This window comes from Colobus angolensis, unplaced genomic scaffold, assembly GCF_000951035.1.
Source record: "Colobus angolensis palliatus isolate OR3802 unplaced genomic scaffold, Cang.pa_1.0 Scaffold193, whole genome shotgun sequence".
Taxonomy (NCBI): Eukaryota; Metazoa; Chordata; class Mammalia; order Primates; family Cercopithecidae; genus Colobus; species Colobus angolensis.
In genome coordinates, this window is record NW_012115077.1 from 367,355 (window position 1) to 379,737 (window position 12,383).

A 12,383-nucleotide genomic window follows, 5' to 3' on the forward strand; every position below is an offset into this window, starting at 1 on the left:
CCCAGTGGCTCACACCTGTAATCCCAGCACTTTGAGAGGCCAAGGCAGGCAGATCACCTGGGGTCGGGAGTTCAATACCAGCCTGACCAACATGGAGAAACCCTATCTCTACTAAAAATATAAAGATTAGCCGGGCATGGTGGCACATGCCTGTAGTCCCAGCTACTCAGGAGGCTGAGGCAGGAGAATAGCTTGAACCTGGGAGGTGGAGGTTGTGGTGAGCCGAGATCGTGCCATCGCACTACAGCCTGGGCACCAAGAGTGAAATTCCACCTCAAAAAAAAAAAAAAACAAAAGCTCAAGTTGATAATTGTCTTAGTCCATCCATTCTGCTATAACAAAATGCCATAAACTGAGTGGTTTATAAACAACACTAATTTATTTCTGACAGTTCTGGAGGCTGGGAAGTCCAAAATCACAGTACTGGCAGATTTGGTGTCTGCTGAGGGCCCATTTCCTAGTTGACAGTCTTTAACTATAACCTAACATTGTGGAAAGGACTAACAAACTCCATTAGGCCTCTTTTTATAGAGAGGCTCTGCCCTCATGACGTAATCACCTCCCAAAGGTCCCACCTCTTAATCACATCTTCTTGGGGGTTAGCATTTCAACCTATGATTTTTGGGGAAGACACAGATACTCAGAACATAACAAAACACTTAATACAGGGATGGCAATTGTGAAATTTTTGTTTTTGTTTTGTTGTTTGGGTTTTTTCTGTGTAATGGTCCTTTGTTTCCTCTCCCTTGAGAATTCTAGAACCAGTGCAACTCAAGAGTATTGGGACTTCTGATTAAGACTTAAAGGTGCAAGCAGCAGTTTTTTGATATCACCATCCTGTGACTTCCTAGTGGAAAAGAAATTTTCAGTACATACTAGCGGGTTAATATCCTTAATATGAGAAGCAGTATTACAAAAAAATTATCATCCCTGTAGAAAATTGAGCAAAGGACAGGAACAGTTTGCTCTCACTCTTGCTTTTTTTTTTTTTTTTTTTCTGTCTTTCATGGTCACACATATGCATGGCCAATAAACATGTAAAGAGTTTTCAACCTTAAAACACAGTGGATAGAACATAAATCTTTACTACCATTCCTTCCTGTAGTCCCCTTAAATTTCACTAAAGGGTTACAAATTCAGACTAGAAAAGGCAGAAATCTAAGGTGGCAGTAATGAGAACCCAGAAACAGGTTGATTTGCTACAGAATGTCAGAAAGTCTCAGGAATTAGAGGCATCAATTATCTCAGAAAGTGGGAGTACAGGTGGGCCTAAACATCGGATTGGTTGCAAGACTGTTTTAGAAGTAGTAAGATGCTCAGATCTTCTTCCCCCACTCTGCTGGAGACTAAAAGTTTATTCCCTGGACACCCACTAACATAGAATTCTGGCAGCCTGACCTATTCATCCTCAGAAGGAAGATTGGAGAACTCTCCTGAATAAATGCTTGACCCAGGAAGGAGGATCTATATATAACTGAGGGTTCCTCATGAAATAATACCTTAAAGCTCTAAGCACTCCCACAGAGCTACATAATAGTGAAACAATAATATTGTAAACATCCAGTGGCAGGAAATGACTTAACTCCTGACATATTACGTAAAATGGAGTACTATTTAAGCATGTAAAATGATATAAAAGAATATATATAATATCATGGAGTTTACAGTATTTTAAAACTTTTTTAAAGTATATATAGGCCGGGCGCAGTGGCTCAAGCCTGTAATCCCAGCACTTTGGGAGGCCGAGATGGGTGGATCACGAGGTCAGGAGATCGAGACCATCCTGGTCTACACAGTGAAACCCCGTCTCTACTAAAAATACAAAAAACTAGCCGGGCGAGATGGCGGGCGCCTGTAGTCCCAGCTACTCGGGAGGCTGAGGCAGGAAAATGGCGTAAACCCAGGAGGTGGAGCTTGTAGTGAGCCGAGATCGCGCCACTGCACTCCAGCCTGGGCGACAGAGAGAGACTCCGTCTCAAAAAAAAAGAAAAGAAAAGAAAAAAAGGATATATAATATCCTCAGATCCACATAAAATTCTATGTATACGATGTTTATCTCAAGGTTATTTAAAATAGTTAAAAATAGCCCAGTCTCAGTGGCTCACACCTGTAATCCCAGCACTTGGGGATACTGAGGTGGGCAGATCACTTGAGGTCAGGAGTTAAAAACCAGCCTGGCAAAACCCCATCTCTACTAAAAATAAAAAAATTAGTTGGGCACAGTGGTGTGCGCTTCTAATGCTAGCTACTCGGGAGGCTGAGGCACGAGGATCGCTTGAACCTGGGAAATGGAGGCTGCAGAATTCTGAGCTGAGATCACGGCACTCCACTCCAGCCTGGGTGACAGAGCAAGACTCCATCTCAAAAAGTAAAATTAGAAATAGCTTTTTAACAATGATCACTTGGTTAAATGAATTATAATATATCCACACGTTAGAACACTATGCAGTCATTAAAATTCTGCATTATTAGACCATTGAATGCGATAAGCAAGGGATTCCTTTGCTTGTTTTGTGTTTAGATCCTTACATTTTATTAAAAGAACAGGCAACAGAAAAGTTAAAAAGTCAGGAAACAACAAATGCTGGAGAGGATGTGGAGAAATAGGAAAACTTTTACACTGTTAATGGGAGTATAAATTAGTTCAACCATTATGGAAGACAGTGTGGCGATTCCTCAAGGATCTAGTACTAGAAATACCATTTGACCCAGCGATCCCATTACTGGTTATATACCCAAAGGATTATAAATCATGCTGCTATAAAGGCACATGCACACATATGTTTATTGTGGCACTATTCACAATAGCAAAAGATTTGGAACCAACCCAAATGTCCATCAATGATAGACTGGGTTAAGAAAATGTGGCACATATACACCACGGAATACTATGCAGCCATAAAAAAGAATGAGTTTATGTCCTTTGCAGGGACATGGATGAAACTGGAAACCATCATTCTCAGCAAACTATCACAAGGACAGAAAACCAAACACAGCATATTCTCACTCATAGGTGGGAATTGAACAATGAGAACACTTGGACACAGGGCAGGGAACATCACACACCAGGGCCTGTCAGGGGGTGGGGGGCTGGGGGTGGGATAGCATTAGAAGAAATACCTAGTGTAAATGACGATTTGATAGGTGCAGCAAACCAACATGGCTCTTGTATATGTAACCTGCACATTGTGCACATGTACCCTAGAACTTAAAATATTTAAAAAAGTATATAATACCAGTTTTATTTTAAATATACATGCATGTACTCATGCACATTATTTTCATCAAAATGTTATCGTTCACCCAAAGAGGTAGAATGCTGGATATTTTTAATATTCTTGCTTTTTTAATATATTTTATATTTTCTACAATGAAGTTTAAGAAAACTATTCTGGAAATTTTCAAAATATATAAAAATATATACAAAATATGCAAAAATATATACAAAAATATAAGAGGTAGTAGTATGTAAGTATATAACTTATGTACCTCATGCTCAGCTTTAACAATATTTAATCATTTTGCCAATCTCATTTCCTCTATTCCTTTTTATTGAGGGGAAGGAAAAGGAGGGCTGGAGTATTTTAAAGTAGATAACCAAACATCACATTATCCCACCTATAAATACTTAAATGTGAATTTCTAACAGATAAGTATCTGAAAACAACCATTATGCCATTATCACACCTAATAAAATTAGCTAATTCCTTAATATCTGTTCTCTGATTGCCTCAAGAGTCACTTTTTGAATAAGGATCTAAACAAAGTTCACATGTACGTGTGGTTATTATGTCTCTTGAGTCTCTTATCCCAAACATTTCTGCCTGCCCTTCACCCCATAACACACATTTTTTTTTGTGGCAGTGGGAGGGGGATGGTCATTGATTTGTTAGATAATTTTTTCCTGAAGAGTGGTCCACATTGTGTGTTTAGCAGATTGCTTCTTCTTAATGTCTTGTTTTTTAATTCCACATATTTCTAGTTAACTGGTCATTAGAGCTAGATGATTGATTACATTCAAATTAAGTTTTTTGGGGCATGAATACTTCTAGACAGTGGTGTGCATATCACAAACATAATATTCTTGTTCCACATTAAATTATGCTAAGATTGAGTGGTGGATTGAAGTGATGTCAGTCTCACACTCATCCTTTTCAAGTGATTTTACCAGCTACTGATGGTGCCTAGCTCCAGAGATTGCAAAACTGTGATTTTTTTTCTAATTCTATAATTGTTTCTGCATTTATTAGTTGAAATTATTCTATAAAGAACGCAATGAACATTTAGTATATTTTGTGATAGTTGTGGGGGGTTTTGTTTGTTTTTGAGACAGGGTCTCACTCTGTTACCCAGGCTGGAGTGCAGTGGCAAGATCAGGGCTCACTGCAACCCCTGCCTCCCGGGCTCAAGTGATCCTCCCACCTCAGCCTCCTGAGTAGCTGGGACTACAGGCACCAGCCACAACGCTCATCTATTTCTTAAAAAAAATTTTTTTTTTAAGACAAAGTCTTGCTCTGTCATCCAGGCTGGAGTGCAGGTGCACGATCTCAGCTCACTGCAACCTCTGCCTCCTGTGTTAAAGTGGTTCTCCTGCCTCAGCCTCCAAGTAACTGGGACTATAGGTACCCACCACCATATCAAGCTAGTTTTTGTATTTTTAGTAGAGACAGGGTTTCACCATGTTGGCCAGGCTGGTCTCAAACTCCTGACCTCAAGTGATCCACTTGCCTCAGCCTCCCAAAGTGCTGGGATTACAGGCGTGAGCCACCGCACCTGACCTATTTCTTAAATTTTTTATAGAGATGGGATTTCTCCATGTTGCCCAGGCTGGTCTCGAGCTCCTGGGCTCAAGCAGTCCACCCTCCTGGGCTTGCCAAAGTGCTGGGGTTACAGGCATGAGCCACCCACCTGGCCTACTTTATTAGAATTTTTAAAAATGTTACTTTAAAAAAAGAATAAGAAAAGAAGATAAATCCGAAATTGCATAGAACCATTGAAGCAATTTTAGACATGATCAGATCTAAAAGCTTCACTACTATGTAACTGTAGGCAGATTGTCTTCTGTTAATGTCAGTTTCTTTATCTAAATTTAGGGTACCACTACATACCTTGTAGAGTAACTGTGAAAATTAGGTGAGATTATATATTTAAAATACTTAGTAGAGTACCTAGTACCTAGCAGGTACTCAATATACATTAATTCATCAAATATTTATAGGGACCTACTATGTGCAGACACTATTCTAAGAGTTTGGGATAGATTTTTGAACAAAACAGACAAAAACCCTTGCCTTTATGGTGCAGGCTTGGCAATACAGACAGAATAAACATAAGGAAATTATAGGATAATAACTACTAAGGGAAGAAGAAAAAGTAAAGCTGTGCAAGGGGATAGCAAATAGACAGGGAGTACAGGTTGTTACACAAACCCAGATGGTCTAGCCTATTACACATCTAAGCTGTATGGTATAACCTATTGCTCCTAGGCTACAAACCTGTACAAGTGTACAACATGTTACCGTACTGAATACTGTAGGCAGTTTTAACACAATAATAAGTATTTATATATCTAAACGTATCTGAACATAGAAAAGGTATAGTAAAAATATGATATAAAAGATAAAAATGGTACGCCTGTATAAGGCACTTAACAAGAATGGAGCTTGCAGGACTGGAAATTGCTCTGGGTGTGTCAGTGAGTGGTTAGTGAATCTGAAAGCCTAAAACATTACTGTGCATTACTATAGACTTTATAAACTCTGTGCTCTTAAGCTACACTAAGTTTATTTTTTTCCTCCTCCACCTCCTAAGTTTCTTTTTTTAATGTTTCTTTAATATAAATTAACCCTAGCTTACTGTAACTTTTTTTACTTTCTAAACTTTTAAATTTTGTTAAATATTTTACTCTTTTGTATTAACACTTAGCTTAAAACACAGGGACATTGTACAGCTATATAAAAATATTTTTTTCTTTTTATTTATTTATTTTTCTCACTCTGTTTCCTAGGCTGAATTGCAGTGGTGCAGTCATGGCTTACCACAACCTTGACCTCCCAGGGTCAGGTAATCCTTCCACATCAATGTCCTTAGTAACTGCTGGAACTACAGGCGCAAGCCACCACACCTGGCTGAATTTTTTGTAGAGTTGAGGTCTGAGTTGCTTTTTCACTTTTTAAAATAAGACACAAACATATACATTAGCCTAAGCCTGCACAGGGTTAGTCACCAAGACACCCCTAGGCAATACAATAGGAATTTTCAGCACCGTTGCCACCTTTATACATGTGGTCCATCATCAACCAAACATCATTATATGACGCCTGACTATAGTGTAGTGTCAGAGTGGTTGATGTAGGCCTCATATGAAAGATAAAATTGGAGCAAAACCACAAAGGACGTGAAAGAGTTAACCAAATAGATGTCAGGAAGTACAGTCCATGAAGAGGGAATAGCTAAGGCCTAAGGTTGGAGTGTGTCTAGCATGTTCAGAGAATATCCAGGAAGAAAACAATAGAAGAGGTCAGAGAAGTAAGAAGGCCAAATGATTTATGGCCTGTGAGACCATTTTAAGGACTGGCTTTTGCTCTTAAATGAAATGGAAAGCTTTTGCAGAAAAGTGACATAATTTGGCCTTCATCCTACAAGATCATTCTGTGAAATGCATCCAGTTTTGGATGAATTGATGGATGGAAAGAGCAATAGATAGATGTGTGACAAAGCAAATATAGCAAAATATGCAGTGTAGATTCTAGGTGGTAAGTGTGTATATGGATCATCTCTGTGTAATTTTTTGTGTGTTTGAAAATTTTTTAAGAAAAATAGTTTGAATAAAAACTATTAAAAACTGTAACCCTGATGTCATTATTTAACTCTTCATCATTTTATAGAATAATTTTAACATGTCACTGAAAACTGTCCTATAAGTGAATCCTACATGCCAAATATCATTTTCTCATTAACTTTCATTATGAAATAGAATATATTTCTTTGGAAAGAATCTGGATGATAAAACCTAAGATTAAAATATCTTAGAATGTCTAATAAAGCCTTAAAAATTATATTTTCTATATAATAAAGTAAATTTCAGTATATAGGCAAAATAAAAAATATAATAGTAAAAAAACATTTATCCTGGCTGCTGTGTTTTAGAAATATAGCAGTCTTGGGCCAGAGTAGTAGCAGTGGATATAAGAAGTGGCGTTAATTCTGGCTAAATTTTGAAGGATTTTCCGAAAATTGGAGGTATGGTGAAAGAGAAAGGGGGAGTCAAGGATAACTCCTTGATGTGGTTTGTGGTGCGAGCAACTAAGAAGGATTTGGACAGTTTTGGACTTGTTAGTTTGAAATGTCAATTAGGTATCCAGGGGAAATAATAGGCAGTTTGATATACAAGTCTGCACTTAAGGAAAGAAGATTAACTAGAGAGAGAAATTTGGGAGTCATCAGCATGGATATTATTTAAAGACATGGGACTGGATCCAAGTATCCATGAGTATGGATAGGGAAGAGGACTGAGGACCAGCAGCCATGGGTCATTTCAGCGTACAGTGGTTGAAGAAAAAAGGAGACTAAAGCAATTTGGAAAAAATGTCTCGAGGAGGAGGGAGTTTTCAATTGCTTTTGTCAAAGGCTGTTACCATTTCTCCTCCCTGTTCCCAAGTTATCCCCTTTCCTACTTGTTTTTGCTAAAACATTAAATTAGAAATTGCCTTAAGAAAACTTAATACTTAAATTTTAAGATTTACCATACTTTTGCTTCTCTAATGTATCTAACACTCATGTGCTTCACAAGAGTCTTGGATTCCATCTCCATGGCTCTCCAGGCTCCAGCCTTTCATCATCTGCCATGTGTCCATTGAGCAAAACCCTAAACATACAACAGAGTACAACGTATAGGAAGCTTGAAATCTACTGGTGGTAGTGGGGAGGGGTGTTTCATAAATACATACAAAGTTAAATAATAAAAGAACTAAATTACTAAGATTGTGGAGAGACTTAACTAATTACTTTACATGTGTTTAGGAATACCATATTTTATAATGAAACAAGCCACGACCCTTGGATACTTGGATAGGTCGTGATCTTTTCCATTGGTGTCATGGTGGCCTGAGATGAGATCACCAATCCCCATTTGTTTGGATTCAAAGGACATTCCTGTAACATGTCTAAGTAGAACTCAAGACTGTTTGGTCGTCATACTTTTCCTGGCCTGGCTGTTATTTAAAATGTTTACCTTTGGTTTTGTCTTTTATAATGCTGATTATAAGGAAATCATTTGGTCGTTTACTTCTGCTGACTTTTAAACATGTAGGTTCTTTTGATTTTAGTAGTGTTTTATCTTGTGAGGGCTGGAATTCTCACCTATGTCATGCTGTGTAGAAGCTTTCTTTGCCCACTTTTCCAGCCTTGAGAATGGAAGTTATTTTTTGGATCTGGTCACCACTTTGAGGGGGTAGGGGACTGAATTCGTTGAACTCTCCTTAACTTAAAACTTCAAGATATGTTGTCACAGAATTGATGCAGAGTGACCTACATAAAATTATCGTCTCTCCTCAACCACTCAGCTCAGATCATGTCAAAGTTTTTCTTTATCAGATTTTGCGAGGTAAGATTTCTTTATGAAGAAAAAGGTGCTGTCACACTGTAAATGAAATGTTTTGCTTCTCATTTAGACTTTAATCTGACCTTCCAAGGTTTTCTTCTTCTCTGAAGACTTTTTTCTTTTGACAAAGCATATTTTATAATTTCTATATTTAATGTTAATGAAGAAGCTTTTTAGGGTTGCCAAATATTTCTTGTTTTCAGTAATGAAAGAGAAAGCCCTGTCAAATTCATTAGGCAGTTGAGTGGGCTAATCTAGGTGAATAAGCAGGATGGTTTGTCACAAGTTCACAAAACAGCCTTTAGTTTTCAACGGAATAGGAATATGTGTCATCAGACGACTCAGGCGAAAAGTGACTATATCCCCTATAGATGACGTCCATCCTGCAAGCCAACAGTAGGTGGGCCTGTCTGAGTATTGGCTGGCATACCTGAAGCCAACTCCAGAGAAACAGAATGACCCTTAAAACCAAAGTAGATTGGGAAGACCAATAAACAGGGCCAGCTAAATAACTCTATAGACTGGCTCATTAAAGAGCACGTACTTGACTGAGAAAGGATTTGGGCCAACATTATTGACACTTCTTCTGGCCATCAAGTATGTCCATGAGAATTTTGCCATTACAAGTAGAGAATTGCTTAAACCTAAAACAGCTTTCTTACCTAGTAAGTAAAATACTTCCCCCACACCCGCCCCAGAATTCATAGAAGAGATTCTTTATAGCGATTGAAAAATAAATGCCAAAAGGATGAAAATACATAAGCTTCTTTTTTTTTCTAGACAGAGTCTCACTCTGTTGCCGAAGCTGGAGTGCAGTGGCACGATCTCGGCTCACTGCAAGCTTTGCCTCCCAGGTTCACACCATTCTCCTGCCTCAGCCACCCAAGTAGCTGGGACTACAGATGCCTGCCACCATGCCCAGCTAATTTTTTTGTATTTTCAGTAGAGACAGGGTTTCACCGTATTAGCTAGGTTCGTCTTGATCTTCTGACCTCGTGATCCACCTGCCTTGGCCTCCCAAAGTGCTGGGATTACAGACGTGAGCCACTGCGCCTGGCCACATAAGCAATATTAAAACTAAAAAGCTCACCTCCAAGCCAGGTATGGTGATTCATGCCTGTAATCACAGCACTTTGGGATGCTGAGGCAGGCAGATCATTTGAGGTCAGAAATTCAAGACCAGCCTGGCCAACATGGCAAAACTACACTCTACTCTAAACAAATACAAAACTTAGCCGGGCATGGTGGCGCTTGCCTGTAGTCTCAGCTACTTGGGAGGCTGAGGCAGGAGAATCGAGTGAACCTGGGAGATGGAGGCTGCAGTGAGCCAAGATCGTGTCACTGCACTCCAGCATGAGCGACACAGTGAGACTCCGTCTCAAAAAAACTAAAAATGTTCACCTCCAATAGATTTGTTCATATTCTGTGGTAGGAGAAAATGAGGAAGATATTGGCTCTTTTTGTACTTGTGAAAAATGTGATTTGCTACATTTTATCCAAAAAAGACTCAACCCATTAGCCGGATATGGTGATACATGCCCATAGTTCCCACTTCTCAGGAGCCTGAGGTGGGAGCATGGCTTGAGCCAGGAAAGTTGAGGTTTCAGTGAGCTGTGATCGTACCACCGCACTCCTGCCTAGGTTACAGAGTAAGACCCTGTCTCAAATAAAAAAAAAAAGAAAAGGAAAAACGCACACAAAAAGGACTCAACGTTGAGGCTGGGACCTTTAGCAGTACTGAATGAAGGCACTGGTCTTCTAAGATGTCAGAAATATTTTTAAAGTGGTTCATTACCCTCTTGATTCTGAGTGGTAAAGAATACTACTGACAATGTGAGCAAGTTCCTGAATTTTGTCTTATCAGTGAAACACCTGTCCTGGGAAAGGCTCCATGTGGGTTAATGGAAACTGTTTTGTTGGAGAAGGCTCCGAGTTGCAGGTTAAGAGTATCAATAACAGCAGTCCAGTAGCCACACTGACTAGCAATCTAAGGTTATTAGTATGATCTTAACTCGAGTGCCTAAGAAGCTTATCTGCATTTAAACCTATATAATTGTTGAAATTATAGACATTATCTCTAGACTTTGCAAACCTTTGGTGACATTTTACTGTAGCAAAATTATGATATTTTGAGGTGAGACTAGCTTTTAATAATGTTCATTATGCAGTTATTTAGGGAACAATTTTAAATCCTCTACTGTTTTCTTCCAAGGTTTTTAAAAAATTATTGGTTGAGTAAAAGGAATTAAATATCTGCAGTTAAATCTGTTTGTTATTTCAGGTTTGAAATATCTCCATTCAGCTGGCATTTTACATCGAGACATTAAGCCAGGGAATCTCCTTGTGAACAGCAACTGTGTTCTAAAGGTAGCTTTTCAGTTTATTTAAATACCTGGGAAAAAAAAGAATGTCAAGGCAGGTTAAAGAACAACATATTTTTGTGAAAGAAATAAGTTCATTTCCATTACTTTACCAAAAGTTAAGCCAGTTTTCTCCATATCACTACTCATAGCCATAGTAATAATTTGTAGTCTTGCCTTATGTTCTTTCCATGACATTTTGCCTATGTTTTAGAAACACTGAAATTGGAATTACAGTGTAACTAGAAAGAAGAATAGAGAAGGTGACTCCTTTACAGATTGTTCCATTATTAAAAGAAGTGCATATCAGAAGAAATATTAGAACAGCAAGCATCTGTTTATATAAGAGAATGAAGTGTGACTCCTAGGAAGACCATCTACATTTTTACACAGCTAATATTTCTATATGCTGTTTGACCAAGGTAGCAAAGTTAGAAGTAGAAACATATTTAAAAGTGATAGTGCTGGCCAGACACGGTGGCTCATACCTTATAATTCCAGCATTTTGGGAGGCTGAGGCGGGCAGATTGCTTGAGCCCGGCAGTTCAAGACCAGCCTGGGCAAACAAAACCCCATCTCAATAAAAAATACAAAAATTAGTCAGGTATGGTTGTGCATGCCTATAGTCCCAGCTACTCAGAAGGCTGAGACAGTAGGATCGCCTGAGCCCAGAGCATCAAGGCTGCAGTGAATTGTGATCGCACCACCGCACTCCAGCCTAGGTGACAGAGTGAGACCCTGTCTCCAAAAAAAAAAAAGTGAAAATGCCAAACCGGAAAAGGGTAATAGGCACCTATTCAGTGTATTTCCATAATGTATAGTAGCCAATTCTTAATTATTCCTCTGAAGAGGAATTGGTTACAGAATTATATTTAGTAGTTCCAAAATTTCAAGTCATCAGTTTCAGTTTTACTTCTCTTCCCTAGTACAGCCATTGTCTTTCATTTAAAAAGGGGCTTGCAAATAGCAAAGTCCACATATTTGTATTTCCCTACCTCTAATACAGATGTGTATTGGCAGAACTCTTGAATAGAGAGAGGTCCACTATGTTTTTCCTCATAATAGAAATTGGAAATAAGGGCCTTTAACTGCTATATTTGAGAAGAAAAATAAGTTTTTAAAATGTTACCCACTTTAAAAATAATCAAGACTATCATTATTACTTAGGTTGCTGGCGGTTAAACTAAGTAATAAAACCAAATGTATAAATAAAATTCATTTTTTATTTTAAATGATATCTCTGAACTGTAGGTCAGTTCTCTTGAAAAGCTGGTGGATGATACTGCTTATGAATGAAAGTTCTCCCTTCGTTATAGCCTTGAAGAGCCCTCATCCTTATTTTAGCTCTAGAAAGACGAAAACCTATTTTTCATATTTTCCCTAAAAATAGCTGATGTTGTGATTCAGTCTTTTGTTTCCAC

The 12,383-nt window shown here is 38.4% G+C and overlaps 1 protein-coding gene across 1 annotated transcript in view; it reads left to right on the forward strand.

Moving 5' to 3' along the window:
* Positions 1–12,383, forward strand: part of NLK (nemo-like kinase) — a 156,525-nt gene that overhangs the window by 112,379 nt on the left and 31,763 nt on the right. Inside the window, exons 5-6 of the mRNA XM_011940755.1 lie at positions 8,499–8,605; positions 10,884–10,969. Coding sequence (XP_011796145.1) covers positions 8,499–8,605; positions 10,884–10,969 — 193 coding nt within the window. The remainder of the gene's footprint in view (positions 1–8,498; positions 8,606–10,883; positions 10,970–12,383) is intronic.